Source organism: Panthera pardus, unplaced genomic scaffold (assembly GCF_024362965.1).
Source record: "Panthera pardus isolate Hobbes unplaced genomic scaffold, ASM2436296v1 HiC_scaffold_25, whole genome shotgun sequence".
In the NCBI taxonomy this organism is placed as follows: domain Eukaryota; kingdom Metazoa; phylum Chordata; class Mammalia; order Carnivora; family Felidae; genus Panthera; species Panthera pardus.
This window is the reverse complement of record NW_026526821.1, coordinates 30524265-30548648: the sequence shown is the minus strand read 5'-3', so window position 1 is coordinate 30548648 and position 24384 is coordinate 30524265. Positions and strand designations below refer to the sequence as shown.

The following is a 24384-nucleotide window of genomic DNA, read 5'->3' as shown; positions in this document are numbered from 1 at the left end:
GTATTGGTATGGAATTATTTTTTTTAATGTTTGTTGAGAGAGAGCAAGTGAGCAAGGGGGGAGGGGCAGAGGGAGAGAGAGGGAGACACAGAATCCGAAACAGGCTCCAGGCTCTGAGCAGTCAGCACAGAGCCCGACGCGGGGCTCGAACTCACCCAGTGGCAAGATCATGAGCCAAAGTTGGACGCTTAACTGACTGAGCCACGCAGGTGCCCCTGGTGTGGAATTATTTAAAGGGACCTGAATTTGAGGCACATTGAGCCACTTACTTGTGGGTTTAGAGCAGTGCCAGACAAGCCGGACAGCTTCATGATTAGTCTGCAATGCAGCAAGCTCAACGCACCCTGTGGAGTGAGGTGTGTGCGTGCACGTGTGTGTGTGTACATACGTGACATCAGGAGGGACCGGGGTGGTGGAACATGACTGCCAGGCAGGACTTTGGGCAGAGGGCCAAATAAGCCCACACCTCCTTAGAGCTGAGGCTACGAACAGCTGCTTTAAATGGAATTTTCCAACGAGAGTTTCTATTCCTAAAAACTTAAAACCAGTTATTTTAAATCAAAATAAATAAAGTATGAATGTAAGTGGGAGTGTGAAGCCATCTCCTATGCCAACATACTAATATTCCCTCTTCTCTCACAATTTTTTGTTTTCATTTCTATTAAAAACTTTTATTTCTCCTACTTCCCACCACCCTCCTCAGTGTACTTCATCCTTTAAGAAGTCGTGGATGATTCGAGGGTATAGCATGCTGTGGCTGATTCGTATCACCTTTTAGAAGATTAGAGGCTTTGATTTCTCCAGAGGGTTACAGGCATTCTCCACCTGCTGGTGGAGCTGCTTGGGATCTGAGTGTTCACATCAGCCCCTGGCTAGAGGGGCAGATGTGTTTAACCCATGAGGCATCTGGCAGGGGGCGCCATAAGCCTGGGACTGACATCTTCCTCCTGTGTTGTCTCATCCTGCAGGTGCCTTATTAAGTGGCTCGAGGTTCGTAAAGTATGTCCACTGTGCAACATGCCAGTTCTGCAGCTGGCCCAGCTGCACAGTAAGCAGGACCGTGGACCCCCGCAGGGGCCCCTGCCCGGGGCAGAGAACATCGTATAACTCCCCCAAGGACCAAACTGCTGTGGGATCCGACATCCATATGGAGCCAGGAGGAACACAAGCGGTCTCTGCGTTGGCTGCTCTACCTGGGGCACCAGCTGCCACTTCCTTTGCCTCATGAAGAACTCGGGCCAGCTACACTGGGAAGCCAGACTGCTGGGTCTTGTGACAACCAAAGCACGCTGACACTACCCCATGCCAAGAGAAGAGGAGTGGATGATGGATAAGCCTTCCGGTTACGTTCAAGAAATTTCACGAGGGTCTCTTGCTGACGCCATTACTCTGTCTCCCAGATACTTTTCTCCATGTCAAGGTGAATCTTTATCAAGCAGAAGGGAAGATAGGACTGTTAGAGAAGGGAACTGAGGGCAGGTGTTTAAAGCCCCCCCCCCGCCCCCCCCGCCCCCACCCTGCGGACAGATGAGCTTCTATGCAGACCGTGCATGCTTTTGCAGTAGCAGACCCTCCTGGCAGTCCCTGAGCCAAGTAAAACCAGCGGTTACCTCAGTTGAAGCCCGACTGGTTGCCAGTGATTGGTGAGGCAGTGCCAACGAGGCTTTTCACATTATGTTCCTTTGATAAGGTCATCTTGGAACCCAGGGGCTTTGGTTACCACAGAGCAGCAGTGCCCCCTTGCCACTCCTTCTCCCTCAAGTTCATGACACTTGCTTATCAAATCATCTAAACACATTAGATGCGCTTGGAAAGGCTTGGTCAGAAGTCATTTCCTCTTATTCTTGCCCGCCCCCCCCAAACTCCCCAGTGAAGCCCAGCCAGGCCGCCCATCTGGAGCCCCAGCAGGGGATGTGCTGTCTGTGTGTGACCCAGGGAGCCTCAGGGTGCTGCCCACCCCTACAGTGGGGTTCCAGTGCAGCTGCTGGTCTTAGCCCACTGCCTCAGTAAGGAGCTGCTGTGAGCCTCTCAGATGGCTCCCAAGGGGAGCTTCTTCCTGAGAATGGCCAGTCTTCCGGGCCCTGCTGAGATGAGAGGATGCTGACTCCCTTGCCTCTCTCCACTCCTTCCGTTTCCTTCCCTCTCCTGCCCTGTGTTTCTACTTAAGAGAAAATGCCTGTCATTGGCTTTTTAACAATTTGAAGCATCCCAAATAAGATCTTTCTGTAATTCTGAAGCGAGGGATCCACTTGAAATTGTAAGTAGTTTCAGGAAGCTCCCGTAGGGCTGTTCACCCATTGGTGTGTGCCTCAGTATTCAGACTTGCGATAAGTAATTTAAAGTGTCTTTATAGGAGAGAAATGCATGCTGCTCTTTGGCTCTTTCTGTCCAACTTTTCTAGAAATGACTGAAGAGTCCATTCGGATTCATGAATACTGTATAAATTTGCCATCTGAAGTGGCTTTGGGTCAGATAGAAAGTTCTTTTCCACGGCACTGCTTTCCACCTCCTTCTGTTATAGGGTGGACTCTTCGTCAACAGCTTTGCCTCTGCTCCATTCCCCAGGTGTGAGTGAGGACAGTTTCTCATTGGAAATGTGGTCTGCATGGTATGGAGAGAGAATGGGGGAAGCTTTACTACTCTGTTCATGGCATGTCTCCAGGGATTTTTTTCTGGATTCGTCTCTACCATCTTAGAATGGGAGACAGAACCTGTCCTTGGCTCAGATGGCTGGGGTCAGATGAGGAAAATTCCCATTAGCCTAGGAAAGTGCTGGACAAAATCCAGTTTGGAAAATTACAAATCCAGTTGGTCAGAATTGGCTGTTTCCTCCTTGTGACCTATTCATGTCACGCCAACTGGCTGCTTCAACAGAGCAAGGAAGTGTGGGGTATTTTTATATGAAAGCCTTAGCCTGTTGGGCATCCTTGAAAAGATTTTCATGCGCTCCTACTTTCACCATTTCTGCATTGTGTTGGTAGCACAATGGAGTTGAATGCTGCAAAGCACCCAGTTTACAGTGAAATGTTTCCAGTGACCAGTGTCAAAAGTAGGTCTGCTTCTAGACTAGCCTCAGTTGTGGCCAACACCCACCATTCCCCATGGGATGGCTTGGGACAGATCTCACCTTGTTACAAGGTTCCAACAGGAAAGAGAATTTTTCCCCTGAAGGGAGGAATTTGCATGCTCTAAAAACTGCAAATGATTTCAGCTCACAGCTTTGGCAAGATTATAACTCATCAGTTGCAGCTTTTTTCTGCCCCTGTATGTGTGGGTAGATTAGTTCATTTCCCTGTCACAGGAAGGGCAAGTTGATATGGTTGGTGCATATTTCCAGCCATTAGAGGAGAGCGCCAGAATGCCGTGCACTCTCCATTGGGCACCAACCCCCACGAGGTGCCACTAACGTGACCTCCACACCTGTGAATGCGGAGGGCTTTTTAAATGCCACCCTTTCACCAGGGTGGGGCTGGATATGGAGTGGTGAATATTCACTCTGCTCACCATCTCCTTTCTTGGCTCGGTGTCCCACTGCAGCTCGGCCAGTGTCTCCCAGAGTAGTAGTTCCTGCCACTCTTAGCAAGACAACCTGAATGCACCTGCTCCCCAGACCTGGGTCCTCCTCCTCCAGGACTCTGTGCTGCACTGTCATTATTGCCAATGGCCAGGGCTTAATTTACATCTTCAATTCTGATTAAAACACAGTTGTCTGTGGACAAGGTTAAATCTTCATCTGAACTTTTTAAAGAATGAGTTAAGGATCCCCTAATACTCTTGGCACAGGCTCACACCTTACACTGAGGCCACCCTGGCCACATCTATCTTTTGTTGGGAAGTTGTTGGTGATCTTTTGTTAATCTGTAGACACGTGGGGACTTTGGTCTGCTCTTGGGCCACTGGGGGGTGACATGGCAGGTTTTGGTTGTTTTGTTTTTTTTTTTTTTTTACTTTGTCTTGCTGTGTCTAAGCAGCTCAAAGATCGGATGTTACTTGTATGCTGTGGGTTAAAAGAATGTAACTCAGCCCCAACTGAACTCCATGGGTGGCTGCATCATTATCTAGTTGTTGCTAGGAGTACAGCTGAATTCAGGTGGCTTTAGAAACAGGGAACAAAACCAGCCTGACTTGATTCCTGATTAAGTAGGCATAAGACATTGTCATCTGCCGCTTCTCTCTGCCACAGTGTGATGTGGTTGGGCCTGTCCCTGGCAGGTGAGGTCCTCGTAGCCTGTGCCCACCAAGGCAGGGAGCTGGACTAGACAGAAATGGCCAGATGCGAGTAGATGGCCCAAGGGGAAGTCTAAGCTGAGGAATACAGGGAACATTCCATCATTGCCAGATAGCCTGTTCTTAACACATCTTGACAAAATTAAGATCCTTTGCCCCAGTGCCAAGTCCCTTGGACCCATTAGAGGACCAATTTGTACCTTTCCACAGCCCCACTCCAAAGCCTGCCACCTCTGTGGCCTGGTCTTGCTCTGCTAAGCTATTCTGAACTGTAGTAGTTTTTCTGAAAGGCTTTCTGAGAATTATGGAATGAACACGGGGAGGCTCTGGACAGAAAAAGTGCTGAGTGAGTTTAATCATCCCTTGCCATTCACCAGCCATGTGTCTTTATGCAAGTTAGCCTCCCGAAGCTGATTTCCTTCTCTGCCCTCTAAGAATTGTAGTGACATTTTTGCTGGCTCTCATGAGGACCATACAATGTCCAAAGCCTGGTGGGCAGTAGGCCTGGGGTTGTGGAAGTTCCTTATTATAGGCAGGATCATGCCAGTCACATAGGGCTCCTCTGTAGCTCAGGTAGCAACAAAACCTCAGCAAGAGCCTCCTGAGATACAGGAGCTCCCTTGGGGTAAGGCCTGCATTTACCTGGGTCCCTTCCTTTTCCTCTCCTGATCTTGCCAGTCACCTCCATCTGTCTTTGCCCATGGTGCTCCTTGGCAGCTATTCCATAAATTTTTGAATAGGTAATCCCTTCATATAATTCACAAATCATGAGTCTTCCTTGCATCCCTGACCTAGCGAGCCCAACTTATTGCCCCTTGAACACCCGCTGTGTTCCACTATGTTCCATGTAGATCCTTCCAGTGACCATTTACGCATAAACAGGGATTACACACGTGTATATATAACTCTTCTCTTTTACTCATGTGATACCAGACCAGTATATCCAAGGAGCATTCCTATTCATGGGGGAAGAGCCATCTCAGAAGTCCGAATACCTGTAAAAGGTGAGCCCATAATTGGAGGATGTCTTTGCAATCACATTCCCTTTTGAATAAGGCATTTTTTATTGATTGCAGCATACTAAAATTCTAGTTTTCCATACAAAGCAGAAATAGCAATCCCTCCCTGACCCTTACCACACACTCAGATAATATGAGAGCACCACCAGTTTCCAGACTGCACAAGGACAGTCTGGTCTGTGACAGGACACCCAACAGCAGGCTCTGCTGTGTTGCTGAGAACAGCAATGCAGGCCTCTCGTCCAGGTCCAACAGCTTTTACACCTCCCTGGTCCCCATCCAACCCCATCCGATGGGGTGACGTCTGGCTACAACTGTCATTTCTTAGGCGAGTTCTTGTGTTTCTGAGGCAGGAGTCTGATAAGCAGCAGCAACTGAAGCCTGAGGCATCCTTCTGTTTGGGGGACAGATGTCTCAGATGACGCTAAGCAGGTCGGTGGCCAGTCTCCTCAAGACTAACCATAGATACACACACTTCAGTGTCCATCTTCAAGGTCCTGGCTCTGCTCCCTTTCCCTCCCCACTCTTTATGCACACATTAAAAAGAAAATGCTTGCCACAGAATTTTTTCCATTCGACAACAGAAATCTTTTAAGAAAAAAATGTCTTACAAAGCTGCTTCTTCCAGGCAGCCCTAGGGTGAGGGGCATGGACTCCTACATTGGTTCTCACCCCCCTCCCTGGCTTCCTGCCTCCCAGAGCAGCAGCCCAGTGCTTTCCTTGGATTAAAAGTGCAATTTAGGCCCCTAACCTGAAACTTGAAAGGAATTGTATGTGAAATGCCACCCTTCTGTCACCTGACTAGCTGGCCCTGGGTTAGAATGTCTTTCACATCAGCTATTACGAGTTTCTTAAGTAAAAGAGATGAATGTGTCTAAATTCACAATGTCTAAATTCTGGTGAAATCTGCAGTTGTTAACCAGAGTGGTTCTTTAGTAGATAATATTAATGAAAGATCCCCCATGCCATGGACTGTGCTTCCACTTGAGTGGGAATATCACAAGAAAAATAGAGGGGCTTGTTCAATAAGTTTGTCTTTGTCCGGTTCAGCTTTAGAGCCCAACTTTGCAAAATGCTAATAGTTTGGTTCCATTTTCAGACCGAGCATTGCACCCTTGCTTACCAATCCAGTGCTCACTTCTGTGGCTCTCAGGTCAGGGAGAACACCCTCCCTGCTCCAGGGACATGGACCTAGAATGTGGTCCCCGCCAATGTCAAGGGACCGGTCTGTACTTGGTGAAGCTCCTCTCAGCTCCCTGTACCTGCATCTAGGGCCAGCTGCACACGGTCCCTCCCAGGCCGTGCTACAGCCAGGTGGGTAGGTGGGGCCGGTGGTGCCGGTGTTAGGGAAGCTCCTCCTGGAGAGAGCCTGGTCTTCCAAGAGTGTTTCTCATAACTGTCGTCTCTGGGTTTCTTGACATCATTGCCAGGAAGGAGGGGGGTAGTTTAGTCCTGTAGTTTAGCCCACTGGGGTTTACTCACTAGATACTGTATAACTCCCTCAAAAAAAAAAAAAAAAAAAAGTTTATGAAACTCTGAACCTCAGGTTTCATAGACGTGTTTGTACACTAAGAATTCTGCAGCAGAATATTTTTAAACATCCGCAGTTTTTTGTAAGCTATATTTTTGTATATTTAATTGCTATTTTAAAATTTTAATGCATTTTTGGCTAATTACTCCTGTTTTAAAAACAAAACATGCATGTAATTGACTTAAATGTAAATAAAAAGCAGGTTTTGAAAATACTTTGTGCCGAGCATGTACCCTTCAACTCAGAGGAGCCTGAGATCACCTACACCCCTCTTGAGCCTGTGTAGCAACAGAAAGTCAAGGTAAGTGGCTCTGATCAAAATGAGCTGGTCCCCAGCAACATGTGATTGTGATGAAGGAGCTTCGGGCCTGCACCCCCATGGGGCAGGGAGCAGGTCAGAGGTGAGGAGCAGAGCACCAGGCCACAGCGAGGAAGGAGGTGGCCAAGACCCCACCTGCCCCCCTGGCCTCAGCCCTGCAGATGCCACGGGACACACCAGCTGTCTCACAAATGCAGGAGTCAGCGCCCAGGGGGGTTGAGGTGGTGGAACTAGCCCACCCCGCCCCCCACCTCTCTAGCTGCATCTCCGGCTTGGAAATACCAACTATTCTGTCAGGAGGGAAAAAACACACCTAGACTCCAAAGTCCCCCCATGGTGACTGCTGTTTCTCCTCACCGCCACTCACGAGAAGCCCTGCAGGTCAGCATTGGCTCCGCAGCTTGGGGGAAACTGGCCCCCTCAAGGCCATCTGTGACCCTGCAACAAATCTGGACCACTTCTTAAACCTCCTCTGAATGCAGGTGCCTGGAGAGCTCCTCTCCCTCAGCCCCTTCTCAGACCATGCTCTGCAGCCTTTTCCTTCTCTGCCCATCTAGTTATTCTCCCTCTAACCTTCATATTCACTAAATTCCCACCTAGATAGACATCATTTGCAGGTCTTTAATCTCCAACCCAAATATTCAGCTGCCTTTTTGGTATCAAGACCTGGCAATCCAAAACCAAGCCTTCCCAACAAGCCTGGGTGCCTCACTGGGACTCCCTCACCACTATCCAGTCACCGCAACCCAGCCTTCGTCTACTGCTCCAATCTTGGCTTAGGCCACCTTCCTTTCCCACCTGGGTCCTAACCGCAGCCACCCCACACGTACACATACTGCCTCCAGTGGAGGGCGGGGGGCCCTCGCCAACTCACGGAGGGCAGACTGGAAAGGACGCTGCTGAGACGGCAGTAGCTTACACCAGGGACTGGCAGTGGTGCCAGGCGGTGGGAGTTTACATGCATCTCACAAGCCAGAGGTAGCAAAGTGGCAGTAAACTGGGATCAGGCTCAGAAGAGAATGTGAGCAACTCCCGTGCAGAGATGGCCTTGGGGACACACAGTGCTAAGAGGGGAAGGCAGTCCTTGCCGGGGGGCTACAACTCAAAGGAAAGGGCTGTGAGGGGCCGCTACCTTGGAAATCAATGTCCAGGGCTGATGACTGCTTAGGGAAGTCCAGAATTGCGCCCAGGGGGCTGGCAAGATCTGTCCTCAGAGGAGAAGTGGCTGGCACGGGCAGAGGTGGCCTGGGAGGCAGAAGGAAAAGCAAGAGGGGTCTGCTGTGTTAGAACGGAAGAAGAGGACGTGAAATGTCCGTTAGACTTAGTAACGACCCACTGGTGACTGATCAGGCACCCTCCCAGGCAGTGACACTTTGGACACAAAGTGCAGAGAAGTCACAGAGGCAGCCTTTCAAGAGCAGGAAGTGGCAAGGATGCAGAACACGGAAGGTGAACGCAATGCAGGAGGCGGCTCTGCCCAGGTCTAGCTGTGTGACCTCAGGCAGGTCTGTTCCCATTAAACTGCAGGGAGAACAAAGGCTGTATGAGGCCAGCCATGTAAGCACTGGTCACAGCCTCATGAGCACAGTACGTGTGGGGAGAGCAGGGGACCCCAGCACAGGCGCCTGGGTCTCCACCAGGGAAGCAGGCTCCCTCCCTCCCCCACCTCCTCTGGAGAAGAGCAAGCGGGGAGGAGGGTCTGGGGCACAGGGGCTCCCAGGAGCACAACTGCGTATCAGCAGGTGGGTAGGGACATGGTCTTTGATGGCTGTAGGGAAGGTGGGGCCACCAAGCGCAGACGAGATTAGAGGGGACTCGGGCAGAGGCCCGCAAAGGCCAACAGCAGCAAAAGAGAGGCTGACTGGCTCCCGGGAGCCACAAGTCCCATTCCCACAGCTTTCCTCCAGTTCTGCTGGCCTGCACCAGGCTGACAGTACCCACAACCCGCTGGTGCCCAGCTGCATTGAGGGGCGCCCTTAAGAAATGGCCACTCCCTGCCCCGCAGGCAGCTGCCCTTGGTCCCAGAGCTGGCACGTGCCTCTGCTGCCCCCACGCGGCCAACACAAAAGGGTGCCAAGGGATCTGGCCGCCCCTCCTCCCTTGGTGACCCAGCCCTGCACTCTTCCAACCTAGGTCCCTGCCAGGCGCAAGGAGGCTGCAGGGCCTTGAGATTACCTTCTAGTTCAAAGGCTGCTTTATACAGACCTTTCATGGCCTTCAACAGCAATGCAGGCACAAAAATACACAAGATAAGACTCCAAACAATATTCTATCTCCAAGGGGAAGGGTTATTTAAATTATTCTGCACAGCAGAAAGAAAACGCTCTAAGTCAATCTCTACCGAGACTCCATCTTAAATCTCTATCTACCAAGACTCCTCAAGCTGCCTTTTGAGCCTCACACATGCAGCCCTCATACTCAGTCCTATCCCAAGCTCAGAGCCAGCCTTGCCAGCTTCCAGCAAGTAAAAACCTTGAGTGGGAGAGGAAGGCAAAAGTTCCCTACCCTGCCCCCAGGAGTTAATCAATGGACTTCAATTCCTCACTTTCTACCAGCCGGAAACAATCAGATTCTCCCCGATTCCCTGAAAATGTCGATTCGAGAAATCTGGTTTTAGTCTTCCAGGTGCACTTTTTCTACTAGCTTAACTCCGCTTAACTCCCTACCTCCCACCCCCCCACGCCGCCCCAAGGGCATTCTTCCCAGGGTGGACTAAGTCCCATCTTTCCAGACACACCTTCCCAGGATCTGCAGTGTAGAGTAACCTGGAACTGCCCTTCCCCAAAGTTGCTCAATTGCCAAAATTACAAGTACAGAATTACTCTTAAGTTTGCAGAACCTTAAATAAAACATGTTTTTCAATATGTTCACACAGAGGCTAAATGAACACCAGAGTTAATTCACAGATAATGATCTCCAAGGCTATACTGACTACATTGTGATGAGATTACAAGATATAGTACTTGCCTTACATTTAGCAAGTTCAACAAGACACAAAACCAGCCAGCTGAACACTGAACAGCTCTCCCCTGAAGTGGCTCCCAGTAAGTGACACGGGGAATTTCAAAAACACATGGCAGGTTTAACAAAGCTATACTGAAGAGCAACTTAACTACAGCAAATCCTCACTGCCGTGGATGTGGTTGTCCACTTTTTTTTATATGTATGGATGTCCACTTTTTTTTATATGTATAAAAAAGTGGATGTCCACTTTTTTTTATATGTATCTTTCCTTAGTGGTTACTAGTTTCGACTAAATTTTTAAGGATTTATCTTGATGACTTAGAAAAATACACTCATCCTTCCTTGCTTTGATTTGGGTAGTACACCATCATAAAATTGAGTCTCTTAAAAAACAAAAGTTCACAGATCCCATTGTGCAATGTTCCAGGAACCCTCCCCAGGTGATCAGGGGATCTTCAACAGCTCAAGGAGTGCTCCAACGGCTCCAAAATAACCCTGAAAAAAAAGTACACCACAAATGAGAGCAATTTTCCTTAGACTTATTTAAATTACCTAAATATGATTACTAGTGTTAAAGCCAACAGTGCCCTTAATTCCCGATACTGAGCACCTATTTTGCTGAGCTCCAAGGAGCTCCCAGGCTGAGGAGGAGGGCTGGATGTATAAAACACCCGGGCATGCCAGCATGTGAGACCAAAACCCACGGTGAGGGCTGCAGGAGCTATGAAGCCCATGGCAGCTCAGTTCCCTCTGGAAAGAGCCCGTACCTGGGCTGCCTCCTGCAGAAGGAGGATGTGAGAAGCAGCAGAGGCCCAGAGCATTTCCAGACAACTCAGGAATGAAGGGAAGACGGGACCTGAAGATTGATGGGGCAGGAAAAGCTGGGGGGGTAGGGGTGGGGGTGGCAGGGGCAGGTTATGGAGGGGGAGGGCCTGACTGGGCTGGGGATGGAAAGGAGAGCAAGAAGAGATTGGGACTGACTCAAGACCTGCCTGAAGAAGGGGAAGAGGGCAGCAGGGAGGCTTAGGTGTCCCCCATACATCTGGTGACAGCCACGAGGGTATAGGAGCAAGAGATGTGGCGAGCAAGAACGGCTTCCATACAGCACGTGCAAGGCTGGAGTGCCCCAGGCAGCCAAGCAGCCGCACCCAGGAAGTAACTGGATGTCTGCATTTGGAGCAAGGCAGTGGTCGGGGCAGCACTGGCAGAGGCGGGCAGCAGAGGAGTGGACAACCGTGCCCTAATGGGACATGAAGAGGGGGACACAGACAGAAAAGCACCATGTGAAAGAGCAACAGAAGAGCCTGGAGAGAGAGCAGAGGCATGAGAGCGAGAAGCAGCAGCTAAAGGAGGACAATGCAAGCCCATCTCCAGAAGTAAGTAGCCAAGGTCAAATACAACCAAGAACCAAGACATGAAAACCCAAAAACAGACAAGAAAAAGAAAAGGACTGTAACAGAAAAATGAGACAAAACCCACACTGGTAAAAAGACAGTGCCTGCGGGCCTCAGAGAACAGTCCTACCCGGATACAGGATCCGTCAAGGTCTCCAAGGGATAAGATGCCACAGCAAAGTCCTTTAAGAGTCTCATGCTCTACTGACTGAGCTAGCCGGGCAGTTAGCAAAGTCCTTTAAGAAAGACAAAAACGACTGAAAAAGGAAAGTGGGAAGATCCTGAAAGACATGCTGACGGATTGCAAAGAACGTGCTAACGGTCTCTAAATATCATAAACAACTGAAGTCCACTCCGTTTTCCAAGGAAAGCTTCTCCAAGAAACGTGGCCACACAAGAGAGAAGCTGAAGCCTCTCCTCTCACTCTGTTTCTTGGTTTTAAAAACAGCCAGCTACACGATGAGCATCCTGAGAGGACACCCACAAGTGCACCAGCTGGCGGAGGGTGGGCTCAGGTGGGCTCACCGGCGGGCACTCGTTTTAGTAGCTGGCTACGCACTCTGTTTCCCGTGGCCTTCTGGATCTTTTATTTTGCAACAAAAGAAGAGATGAAGTTAACCAATGTAATGCACTCCACTGAAGACCCAAAACCCACCACCGAGCAGAAGGTGTAAGTCGTTACAAGCTACAAAATGCTAAGATGAGAACAGCAAAGGCAGACAGAGGGCAGAGAGAAATCTATACAAAACTTTCACTTCCCGACTTCACAGGGGAAAAGGCTTCATATGTCAGAGCCTAACATATCAAATTTCCACAAGTGCGGCGATCAACACTGGAGTCAGAAGCCTAGATGCAACTGGAAAAGAGACAGCGGGGCCAGCAAGCATAACCAGAGAGGAACATGAAGTCAGCAGGCAGTAAGAATGACAAAACGTAAAACCAAGACTCCACAAAGTGTTCAAATTATAACTGTTACGGTGTGAAGATTAAAAAAAAGAAAAGTTAACCTAAGAAATGAATCTCCACATTCTGCCTAGGAAAGTTTCAAGAGGTAGAAATGGAGCAGGAGGAAAGTTCTACTGCAATGTAACATTAAAGAGAGTTTCTTTTTATTCTAACATAAAGCAAAATAGAACAGGTCAAAAATCACAAAAAGCAAGATATATATATAAAAGATGTAAGAAACTGAAAGATAATTTGGTACCGATTTATTAATAACATTAAAAGCAAAAAATGTTTAAGCGTACAAATTGACGGGCAGTAAATAAGCCAGAGAGATCTCATGCACAGCAGGACAAGCAAAGCCAGTAATAATGCAGCACCATCACATCAGGCCAGGTGGCCACACCAGCGACCACCTCCCAGCACATAAATTTATCAAAGTGACCAGCTGTAAACCTTAAACTTACACAATGTTACATGTCAAATTTATTCAATAAATTTTTTTTTAATAAAATAAACAATTAGATGACTAACCTTTAAGCTTTGATAAGGGGAATCTGTGCACCTTGAATTTTAACAATGAACTTAATAAGGGCACTTAAACAGGAAAAACTCAGAGCAACTTTAACGGAAAAAGCAATCCCTGTAGCACTTCAAATCTTATTCTGCCGATTCCTATAAATACTATTAAGTAAATATACACAAACAATTCTGAAAAATGTTTGTGATAGCACTAAGATCCAGCAACACTGGAAATAAATAGTTCAAATGCCCCACAAGCAAGGGGACAGAAGAGAGGTTCCCCTCCATAGCTATGGTCCTATTTTTTTCCCCAAACTGGAAAAATAGAAAGGCACTTTCCCATACAGAATTTCAAGTGGAGCAATTCAATGATTTTCTTCCATTCTGTCATTTCTAGCCTGTCTAGGTATGAGGTTCTTATGTGGTTCTAATCTTGGAATGTATTTCTCTGTTTTCAGAACACACATCTTATATAAGTGGCCCATGAACTGTATCAATACACAAAAGCCAACATCAAAATGAAAAAAGCAGAACCCCAAGTGCATTTACAAAATGTAATGGGAAAAACATAATGGATGGTTTGGAAAAAAGTAACACTAGAAATAGAGGTGAATGTTTATCAAGGTTTTTTTTCTTTAGAATTGCTAACGTTCAGGGGTGCCTGGGTAGCTCAGTTGGTTAAGTGTCCTACTCTTGATTTCAGCTCAGGTCATGATCCCACAGTTCATGAGACTGAGCCCCTCTGTGCTATCAGCACAGAGCCGGTTTGGGATTCCCTCTCCCCGTCTCTGTCCCTCCCCGACTTGTGTGTGCTCGTGCTCTCTCTCTCAAAATAAAGAAATAAATTTGTTTTAATCTTAAATTGCTGACATTCACAGTTAACCAAAAATTTCCCTTGCAGTAAATCAGGTAAGAAATTGCTTTTGAACATTACAAAGTTAAACCCTATATCATACGTCTACAAAAAATTAAGTAAGAACTGCAGTGCAGTCCATTTCACATCTACTTCGAGTTCCAAGCGGTGGGAACTGCATGCCCTTTACACTCGTAACACATCGCGAGAAATAAGTCCGCTTACCTCGTGTTCCGAAAAAAGTGCTTTCAACTGCCCCTTGGACCAATAATCCAAAGCATATGCCAAAAGTCGCATGGCGATCGTATTAATTCTCAAGAAATTTCCAACAAATACCACCTGGTTAATGTTCTGAGCACATTAAAAAAAGGTAATTAGTTTTCATCTTAATTTCTGTTCTCTCGTAAAAGCTACCCCAAACAGCACCACGTGCATAGTTTTTAGCAGCAACTTGACTGCTGAGCAAAAAATTTAAAAAGTATTTACATTTAATCTAGTTGGTCCAAGGCTACTTAAATTTGAACCCAGACAACTCTGGACCCACCTCAAGCCATGCCAGAAAATGTCACAAGAGAATACAAATTAGGAAAAACATTTGTATTAAGTATGACAAACAATAACTTCTGGTAAAAGTTTTATACAGAAAAGTTAAAAAAAAAAAAAAAAAAGGAAAGAAAAAAAAGTAAGACCCCCAATTCAAACGAAGGAAAGCGACACAAATAAGCAAATTATACAAGAAATATAAGGGGCAAAAATTCAACCTCACCAGTAATCCGAGAGAGTAATATTTTAAACCTACTAAAAGCTAGCAGCAGAACAACTAACTGGAATTCTACCCCAGTGTGAGTAAAGTTGTGGTAACACCAACCCATTCGTTCACTGCCTAAACAGATCTAAGTTAATGCGGCCCTGGTACAAAGCATCTTGGCAATTCCTACCAAAACGCGTAAGTACAGTCATATTCTCTACATGAGAGACCTTGCTCCTGAGTAAGTCCCTCATCAAGAGTAAAATTCAACCAGGGCACCTGGGTGGCACAGTCAGTCGAGCGTCGGACTTCGGCTCAGGTCATGATCTCTCGGTCCGTTAGTTCGAGCCCCACGTCAGGCTCCGTGCTGACAGCTCGGAGCCTGGAGCCTGGAGCCTGCTTCAGATTTTATGTGTCCTTCTCTCTCTGACCCTCCCCCGTTCATGCTCTGTCTCTCTGTCTCAAAAATAAATAAACATTTAAAAAAAAAAAAAAAGAGTAAAATTCAAAAGAAAAGCTTCACGCTTAAAAATGCCTTACTGCAGAACGATCACTGGCGAGCAACCCACACCCAGCTCTACGGGAGTGACATGACACAGAAACAAACCAAGAACACAGCTGTGTAATTTTAAATACTTGAGTAAAAAATGTCAATTGGCACGTACACCGACACCAACTAATATATCTTATAAAAGCACAGGAAAAGGAACAAGCGATAAAGAAAACAGTAACTAACATATTCAAATGAAGAATGTTTTTAATTACTTGATGCTGATACAGTAGCTTTTTAATTAAAAACGAGACAATCCCCTTTTGTGCCTTTCGAAGTTTCTTTTTTAAGCCGCATGCCTACACGATCCACTGAGCAGAGTAAATGTAAGCAAAACCGCGTGAGCAGGGACAAGTGGCGGAGCCGCAGCATCGGGACCCCGGGGAAGGCCGCTCTCGGTTCTTTCATAGCCCTGTACAATGCTGCTTGACCCGAATGCTACAAGGCAGCACTGTAAAGAAGCTGAAAGCACAAAGACAGCTCGTGGCGGCGCACGGGGCGAGCGCTTCTCGGCTGCCCGCTCTCTTCTCCCGGCCTCGGCGACTCCTCCGGATGCCTTCCCGGGGACTCCAGGCTCGATGGGGCTGCTGTCCACCCTGCCTACAACCCACCCACCCCCCCCCGCCCCCTGCTGCCCCATCACCAGGACTTCTCACTGCCTTCCTACCTTCCTACTTTCCCCTCAAAAGATGTGATTTTACTTTTACATAGTGGCAATATTTATCTTCACTGAGGAAAAAACATCAGTTAAGAGCAGTCTACACTTGAAGAGCTTTAACATGGCCAATGAAACTCCACCCCATACAACTATACTCAGGTACTGTGCGGACAAGACAGACGTTGTACACAGGGCTGAGGCCCACTTAGTAAGTTCTGTATTCTCCTCAGAGCATCTAAAGAAATCCAGGTCCCCTTACTTCATTAAGGGCACACATTCTTGCTATTGAGCCAATGTTGTTGGTGATGGTGATCAACGTTGCTCTGGCGAGGTCCTCTTTACTGACAGCCTCTCGCTTCTCCTTGCTTATCATGTTTCCAAAGCTGTGAAGGAAGAAAAAAAACATGCGGCCACTGAACCAAAAGGCAACACAGCCCAACGGAACTTGAACGTTACTCTACTAAGATAAATGCGACTTTTAGGGCGACACTGTTCAAATCTTCAAACCATTTATTACAAAATAACAGAGCATCTGTTCAAAGAGAAATGCAACTTGGAAGAAACCGCTCAAGCATTCTGAGTAAGTAAATGCCTTTCCCCACAGCTCCCAGTGACATCTAGCACTGATAACAGATCTTTGTACGTCCAGTTAGGACCTCATCAGATCCACTCTAAGGCGCCACTGTGCCTTCCACAGCCAGAGGACAGCTCCAGGGAGACACCTCTATTGGCGATTCGGTCCCAGCTGCGCAGCCATACCGATCAGCTGAATGGTCACGTTCGCAGCTTGGAAACTGCTTTATCAGAGTAAAGCAAAGTGGCGTCCCAGAGTCAACTACGGAAGAGTGTCAGATTTCCCTAGAAGACCAAGTACTTCAAAGTACTTGTAGAGCAGCACTGCTACATTAATAACCGATCAAAACACAAACCCAATCAGAAAAGCAAGTGATTAACAGTGCACAAAAGCTGCAAACTCAAACATAAAATGTGCAGCATTTACAAAGTCCCTGAAATTAGCACATAAGCACATATATATGTGGGCCTTTACTATCATTTTAAAAAATCACGTGTGGGTGCCTGGGTGGCTCAGTCGGTTAAGTGCGGTTCGTGAGTTCAAGCCCCACGTTGGGCTCTATGCTGACAGCTCAGAGCCTAGAGCCTGCTTCGGATCCTGTGTCTCCTTCTCTCTCTGCCCCTCCCCCACTCACACTCTCACTCTCTCTCAAAATACAATAAACATTAAAAAAAAATTTTAATGTGTCCCAATACAAAAAAACAAGTGTTCTAAATAGCTAAAAATAAAATTTTTACAGAATTCCATTTACCATGGCATCAAAGAGAACAAAATGCTTCGAAATCTATTTAACAAAAGAAGTGTAACAACCGTACACTGAAAACTACAAATATAACTTTGGCGAAAGAAAGCAAAACTCCAGGGGACACCTGGGTGGCTCAGTCAGTTAGGCATCTAACTCTTGATTTCAGCTCAGGTCATGATCTCACACTTTGTGAGATCAAGCCTTGCATCTGGCTCTGCACTCACAGTGGGATTCTCTCTCCCCCTCTCTCTGCCCCTCCCCTCAAAACAAAATAAACATTAAAACGAAAAAAAAAAAAAGAAAGTAAAATTCTAAATAAATGGAAAGACATTTTATCTTGGATCAGAAGACTTGATAATGTTAAGATGGCAATACCCTCCAACATGACCTACAAATTCAACAGGATCCCTATCAAAATCCTAAATGCCTTTTTTGCAGCCACTGACAAGGTGATGGTAAAATTCACATGGAGGGGCTCCTGGGTGGTTTAGTTGGTTGAGCATCCAACTTCAGCTCACGTCATGATCTTGCAGTTCACCAGTTCAAACCCCACATCCAGCTCTGTGCTGACAACTCAGAGCCTAGAGCCTAGAGCCTGCTTTGGATTCTGTGTCTCCCTCTCTCTCTCTCTCTGCCCCTCCCCTGCTCATGCTCTCTCTCTTTCTCTAAACAAAAACATTAAAATTTTTTTTAATTCACATGGAAATTCAAACTACTGATTCATGCTACCACATGGATGAACCCTGAAAACATGCTACGTGAAAAGAAGCCAGTCACAAAAATCTCATAATAGGACACCATTTATATGAAGTGTCCAGAACAAGCAAATCTACAGACAGAAAATATATGAGTGTTTACCAAGGACTGAGGTAGAGGAAATGGGAAGTGACAGCTAATGGATAGAAGGTTTCTTTCTGGGATGATGAAAATGTACTGAAATTAGACTATGGTGATGACTGCAAAATTCTGTAAATATACTTGAAACCACTAAATTTTACACTTTAAACAGGTGACATTACAGTATGTAAATTATAGCTGGATAAAACCGTTTAAAAGGAAAAAGATACATCCAATATTTAGTATCTTATTCCTGTCTTTCTCAGAACACACACGCCCCCTTACCTGGATGCCACAGCCCAGCCCGGCAGTCCAAACCTCTCATAGTCCCCTCCATAAATGTCTCGAACTAGTTTATCCACTTTGGTGCTATCTCCACGAGATGCCATTTCCAGAGCCTCTTCAAAAGTGCTGCAGCCGGTGAGAAGACAGCAGAGACCAAAAAAAGTTCCTCCTCCAAGACTGATTAAAAACAAACAACACAGTATTAGAACATTTTAAAAATAAGAACGGGAAGGTAATTATTTATGAACTGAAAATTGTATCCGTACATCAACTCACTCTTGCCCTAACCCAATCCTGCAGATGCCACTGGCAGACAAGACTGCAGAAAGATAAACTCAGGGCGCCTGATACATACCTTGAAGGTACATACTCACGTGAGCCAAAAACAGTGAGGCAAAACACTGGGCTCACCTCCCTGCCTGCACCCCCAGTGCAGTATGGGCATCTGCTGAGTGTCAGGAGCTTTGGGCGCAGATCTGCCCGCCACACACCCAGGCCACGCTAACACCTCCTCCCTTTGTCTCTCTAAACCCCCTGTCATCCTGGCTCATCAGTCCCCCACCCCGCAAAGAACTCCTCCATTAACGGTTTTCTCCCCCCAAATTACTCCTCTCATTCTTTAATTCACACCTGTTAAAAAACCTTGTTTATCCCAAACCCCAGCTCCTTGTTTTGCATCTAACGATCTCTAATCCTTAAACCACAGCATATTCACTCTTGCCTGCCACTCACTTCTCCACCCCTTTCGGCTTACCCTCCTCCAATCATGTTTCTGTTGCTCAGTACCTCACCTTCTAGATCTCAGATCATCCCGTGGGTGTGTGAGTGTGAGTGTGTGCATGTTCACATGTATGTATAAAATCCAGGCCAAGTTTCAAAGCTGGGATCTTGCCTTGTCTTCTCCTTATAGATGCTAACTAGTAGCTTTGGTAACTTTATGGTATATGCACATCATATACTATCTGAGGGCAGGGACTGTGGGCTTCAACGAATCTGCCAATGAAATATTTTACCGAACTATGATAATGAAATATTGAACAATACAGATTAAAGTCAAGAAATCAGAATTTTCAAAGGGAAATGATATTTGTTTGCATAATTCCAGAAAAAAACCACTTTTCACATTTTTTTTTTTTTACTTTTCACATAATTTTAACACATTCTTAAAGGTGTACTTATATGCAATACCTGAAAACTCAGTTTTAGCTCATCACAATATCAAGAACAATGACCTTTATATAAAAGACCTACCTGGTACCCGTGACCCGCTTGTAATTATCTTTGGAATATACTGCTAAAATGCTAACCCCAGAGCCAATGTTCACCAGAAGCAGAGGGTATGGATTTTTCAAATCAAATGGTAACTTCTGACATTTCTCAGCATCAGCAGGGTTTTCAAAGTAATAGCACTGTGACCGTCCATTGAATCCAACTGAGTCAATGTATAAAATTCCTTTTATTAAACAATCTAGTTCATCAAGTTTGCAAAGCTGAAGGTCACCTATCTGTAATGAAATAAAAATACATTCAGACTTTCTAACAAGCCAAAAATAAAAACTCTGCTTAATAAGGCACCCCTCTACATTAAACAAACCATAGAAGTGCTCACAGATGTGTACTATTCGTACATATGATTTACAGAACAAAGCTGGAGACAAAAAACATAGGGACGATCTGATTAGACAGACCCAAATACACTCCATCTACAAACCACTGCAGCAGCTAGAGAAATGTGCCCAAAACCCAAGCAGAAAACAAGATATCTACTCACAGGGACCATGAGTCAGGAGCACAGGTGAGATCACCGCCCTATTAGAAAGCCAACTCCAAGAAATTCAAGTGACTCAAACACCTGGTGACACAAGGCAGGAGCCACAAGGACTCAGACATCTACCCTCTGAACAACCATCTTCGAAGCTGTAGAACAGTATCAAACTAGGCCTCACTTTGTTATTAATAAACAGACGTCAAAGGGCTGCAAAGTATATAATTAGAAGGTAATAAGGTTTTTCACTATCTAAAACCAATTACAGGGCACCTGGGTGGCTCAGTCGGACACGTGTCTGACTTCAGCTCAGGTCATGATCTCACAGTTCCTGAGTTCAAGCCCCTCATCAGGGTCTGGGCTGACAGCTGAGAGCCTGGAGCCTGCTTTGGATTCTCCCTCTCTCTGCCCCTCCCCACTCACACTCTGTCTCTCTCTCAAAAATAAACTTTTTTTTTTTAACTTTTAAATAAATAAAAAATAAACCAACTATAGTCCCTGGAGGATGAGAAGATTTTAGCAGTATCAAAATTCCCAAGTGTTACCAATGTAATCCACTTAAATAACAGAATGATTATTATTCATATTAGAAAGCAATGTACAGGATCAATTAAGAACGAAAAGGATCTTCAGTAAATAAGAACTGAGGTGGGAAGAACTCCAAGACATGCTGTCAGTCAAAAAAGCAAGTTGAGAAACACTTCATAATACGTGACCCTAACTAACTTGCCTATGTGTAAAGCCAAGTTTACATGCACCTGTGTGTGTCATACAGTCATGCAGAGAACACTAAAAAGATACATAAACTTCTAACAGTGGTGACTCTGGAGAGATGGCATAAAGAAACATCTCCACTTGGGGCACCTGCGTGGTTCAGTCAGTTAAGCATCTGACTTTCACTCAGGTCATGATCTCCAGGTTCATGAGTTCGAGCTCTGTGTCAGGCTCTGTGCTGACAGCTCAGAGCCTGGAGCCTGCTTCTGATTCTGTATCTCCCTCTCTCTCTGCCCCTCCCCTGCTTGATCGATCTCTCTCTCTCTCTCTCTCTCTCTCTCTCAAAAATAAACATTAAAAAAAACTCCCCACTTTACTTCCTGAACTTCTAACCCACGTGAATGTTTGCAAGCACGTACACTCCACATATTTGAGTGACAAAGGTAAAAACTGCCTCCTAACCCCCTTACAGCACCTACTTCTGTTTACAAGTGGGTCCAGCCCTGCAAGTCCTCCCCATTTAAGTCAACTCTCACTTGATTACATTTCTACTCAATTTATTCTGATCCACAGCAAAGAGGGAAATTAACAGGTAACTTCATCTTAATCCTTAATCCCTAAGTAAGAATATTAAATTACTCCTCTGACCAAACCCAAGCCCTTGAAGTATTCATCACTGTCCCTATGGCACCTGCTCATGCCCTCTCTACTGAGATGAATTCAAAACCAACTTCCTGCATGTGAATCTGAATTTCCTCTTCTGTATCTCCTTTTCTGTATTTTCATTTCATTTCATCATTTTACACTGGTGGCCTAGTGGAGCCCAAACAGTTGGTCTCCTTTTTCCTTCTACAGTTTTTTTTTCCTTTTCCTTTCTAGAATTCCTGTCATCCTGAGTGTCCTGCTAATTCCTAATGAATCCCAGCCCCTAAGTGATAGTTAGACGAATAAATGCATAGCTAATTTCACTAATGCAAGGTATTCATAACATAATGTGTTACACCAACAAGCAAACCCAGTATGTTAAGAAATTTGATTCACATTAAAAGTCAACAAAGTAGGGACACCTAGGTGGCTCAGTCAGTTAAGCGTCCAACTCTTGATTTCAGCTCAGGTCATGATTTCAGTCATGAGATTGGTTGTGAGATAGAGGCCCATATCGGGCTCCACACTGAGCGTGGAGCCTGCTTAAGATTCTCTCCCTCTGCCCCTCTCCCCGGCTTGCACTCTCTCTCTCTCAAATTAAAAAAAAAAAAAAAGGCAACAAAATAAACTCAGTATTTTAAAAAAACATTCCACTGTGGTTTATTAAATACTAGTTACTCTTAATGCACAAAGAGCATTTGATAGGCATTTCATTTTCCTATAATTTTCAAGGACAGCACTGCTGCATTCAAATGAGAAACCCGAAAGCCTAAGAACTGATTTCTAAGGTCTAAAATTCACTTTGCACCGTCCCCTTGAATTACCATACAATGCTGAACCTCTGGAAACAGCCTGAATGGTTTTCAAATATGTTCCAAAGGGCATCTATACAGGGTCCTGCAAAAAGTTTTCTCCTTTACCCATCAGTTATGATCCAGAGTCCACTATGAGGTTTCCACAAAGGAAGGGAACCGTCTCTACTCCAACTAAACTTCCTCTTTCCTCACTGCTGGAAGAGAAACCACTAAAAACCAACCACCAAAAGAAATTCAGGCAAAGAATATTAAAACTTGATAAAAATTCATGTCAATTCTATATTAGGATTATGGTCAGTAACAGGAGAAAGTCAGGAGAAAGAAGACAAAGAAAGAGGATGTCACAAACCACACATTGACACATGGAGAAAAAAAGAAAGGTAAAACAACAAAGGCAAAGGCAGAATCTCTAGAATAACATTCTCATTAGTGGCATTAAAAACATAATCACTGGGAATGCCTGGGTGGCTCAGTTAAGTGTCTTTCAGCTCAGGTCATGATGTCATAGTCCATGAGTTCGAGCCCCTCATCAGGCTCTGTGCTGACAGCTCAGAACCTAGAGCCTGCTTTGGATTTTGTGTCTCCCTCTCTCTGCCCCTCCCCTGCTCACCCCTGTCTCTTTCTCTCTCTCAAAAAGTAAATAAACACACAAAAAAATTTTTTTTAAAAACCATAGACACTGAAGATATTTTCAATCTATTCTGACCCTGAAAGTCAGAGTTTTGGCCAATTCACTTGTCTACTCTCCCACCTAACCCCACAACCACATCCACCCTCAATGGACCTAGCCTCAAGGCCTTGCACACAGTGTTACTAAATGAAAACAAAGTCAGGCACCCACTGGCACTCCCCCAGCATCCAGACATGATTCAGAGACACATATAACAAGAGTGCAGAACAGTACACATCAGAAGGCATTTGGGGAGAGAAGGCTCTGCTGTTAACCATTTCAGACTAGCCCTGAGACCAAGAGGCCACTGCTTTGGACCAGTGTTCCTTGTTTTTTTAATAGTAACCTTGCCAGGAAACAATTGAGGGGGACAAGAAAAATTATGTGGTAGACAAAATTGGAAACAATTTTTTTTTGAGAGAGAGAGAGAGAGAGAGGGCACAAGTGAGTAAGGGGAAGAGAGAGAGAGAGAAACAGGGCTCACCCAAAGCAGGGCTCATGTTCACTCGATGCAGGGCACAAACTCACCAGAAGTAAGACTCAAGCTCACCCAATGTGGGACTTGAACTCATGAACCGTAAGATCATGACCTTAGCCCAAATCAGATGCTTAACGACTGAGTCACCCAGGCGCCCCTGGAAAAAATTTTATGACATTAAATGACATTTTTTTTTTAATTTTTTTTTTTTTAAAGGAGGCTCCATGCCCAATGTGGGGCTTGAACTCACGACCCTGAAATCGAGAGTCACATATTACACCAACTGAGCCAGCCAGGTGCCCCAAAATTATTTTTCCAATCTCATTGCTGAAGATTTTTAACATTTTTTATTTTAGAAAAAGAGAGTGTGAGTGACCGGGGGAGAAGGGCAGAAGGCAAGAGGGGGAGGGGGAGAGAGACAGAGAGAACGAGAATCCCAAACAGGCTCCACACTCAGCACAGAGCCTGACACAGGACTTGATCCCACGATGCTGGGATTGTGATCTGAGCCTAAATCAATGGTGAAAAGCTCAACCAACTGAGCCACTCAGGTGCCCCAAGATTTTTTTTAATAGTAATTTCTATACCCAACATGGGGCTCAAACTCATGACCCCAAGATCAAGAGTCACACACTCTTCCAAATGAGCCAGCCAGACGCCCCTCATAGTTTCAGACCTAATGACCTGTTCCTCGTAGGTAGTTCCTCAGACTGCTTATCACAGCTTATTATAATCTCTAGATGGCAACTCCAGACTACGACTTGATTTACATCTCTCTAATCTTAATCGGGTGAAAACTCAAGTTCCATTAGAAATGGAAATGATTCCACCACTTGCTACTGGTATTATTTTTAACGATCAGATTACCATAAATTGTATGTAAGCTGAAAAAAATACATACTGTGAGAAAATCCTGCTCAAATTTGTACGCTCCACCTCCAGTGGCACAAAAGACAGTGTGAAGACTCGAGAAGTTTTTATCTCTGCCCATCTGAATAAAAGCAGGCATGTCATGAGTGGGAAAGCGTATAAAGTGCAGATTGCCCTTGCGTCCACACAGAGTCAGGTCCTTCAGCTCCAGGTGCACATCCCGAATACCTGTGGACCCATAAGCCACATTGGAGGTCAG

General features: G+C 45.7%; 2 protein-coding genes across 3 annotated transcripts in view; one reads left to right on the top strand and one right to left on the bottom strand.

Moving 5' to 3' along the window:
- Positions 1-6991, top strand: part of RNF24 (ring finger protein 24) — a 79006-nt gene extending 72015 nt beyond the window's left edge. For both annotated transcript variants that reach the window (XM_019462631.2, XM_019462630.2), the window contains one exon: positions 969-6991. In XM_019462631.2, the coding sequence (XP_019318176.1) occupies positions 969-1107 (139 nt within the window). In that variant the 3' untranslated portion in view covers positions 1108-6991. The remainder of the gene's footprint in view (positions 1-968) is intronic.
- Positions 6992-10299: 3308 nt separating this feature from the next.
- On the bottom strand, positions 10300-24381 carry LOC109274755 (pantothenate kinase 2, mitochondrial). Its single transcript, XM_019462629.2, has 5 exons — positions 24157-24381; positions 18169-18345; positions 15987-16110; positions 13997-14122; positions 10300-10555 (listed from the first exon to the last, which is right to left on the bottom strand). The coding sequence occupies exons 1-5, from the start codon at positions 24267-24269 to the stop codon at positions 10505-10507; spliced, it is 591 nt and encodes a 196-aa protein (XP_019318174.1). The 5' UTR covers positions 24270-24381; the 3' UTR covers positions 10300-10504.
- Positions 24382-24384: the final 3 nt, after the last annotated feature.

Coding starts and splice junctions, on each gene's coding strand:
- LOC109274755 (XM_019462629.2), bottom strand. CDS start 24,269: ATGACATGCCTGCTTTTATTCAGATGGGCAGAGATAAAAACTTCTCGA. Junction 18,346..24,156: donor TTGAGCAGGATTTTCTCACA/GTATGTATTTTT, acceptor GTTTTTAATCAG/TCTTGGAGGAGGAACTTTTT. Junction 10,556..13,996: donor CACTTTTTTCGGAACACGAG/GTAAGCGGACTT, acceptor CTTTTTTTTCAG/GGTTATTTTGGAGCCGTTGG.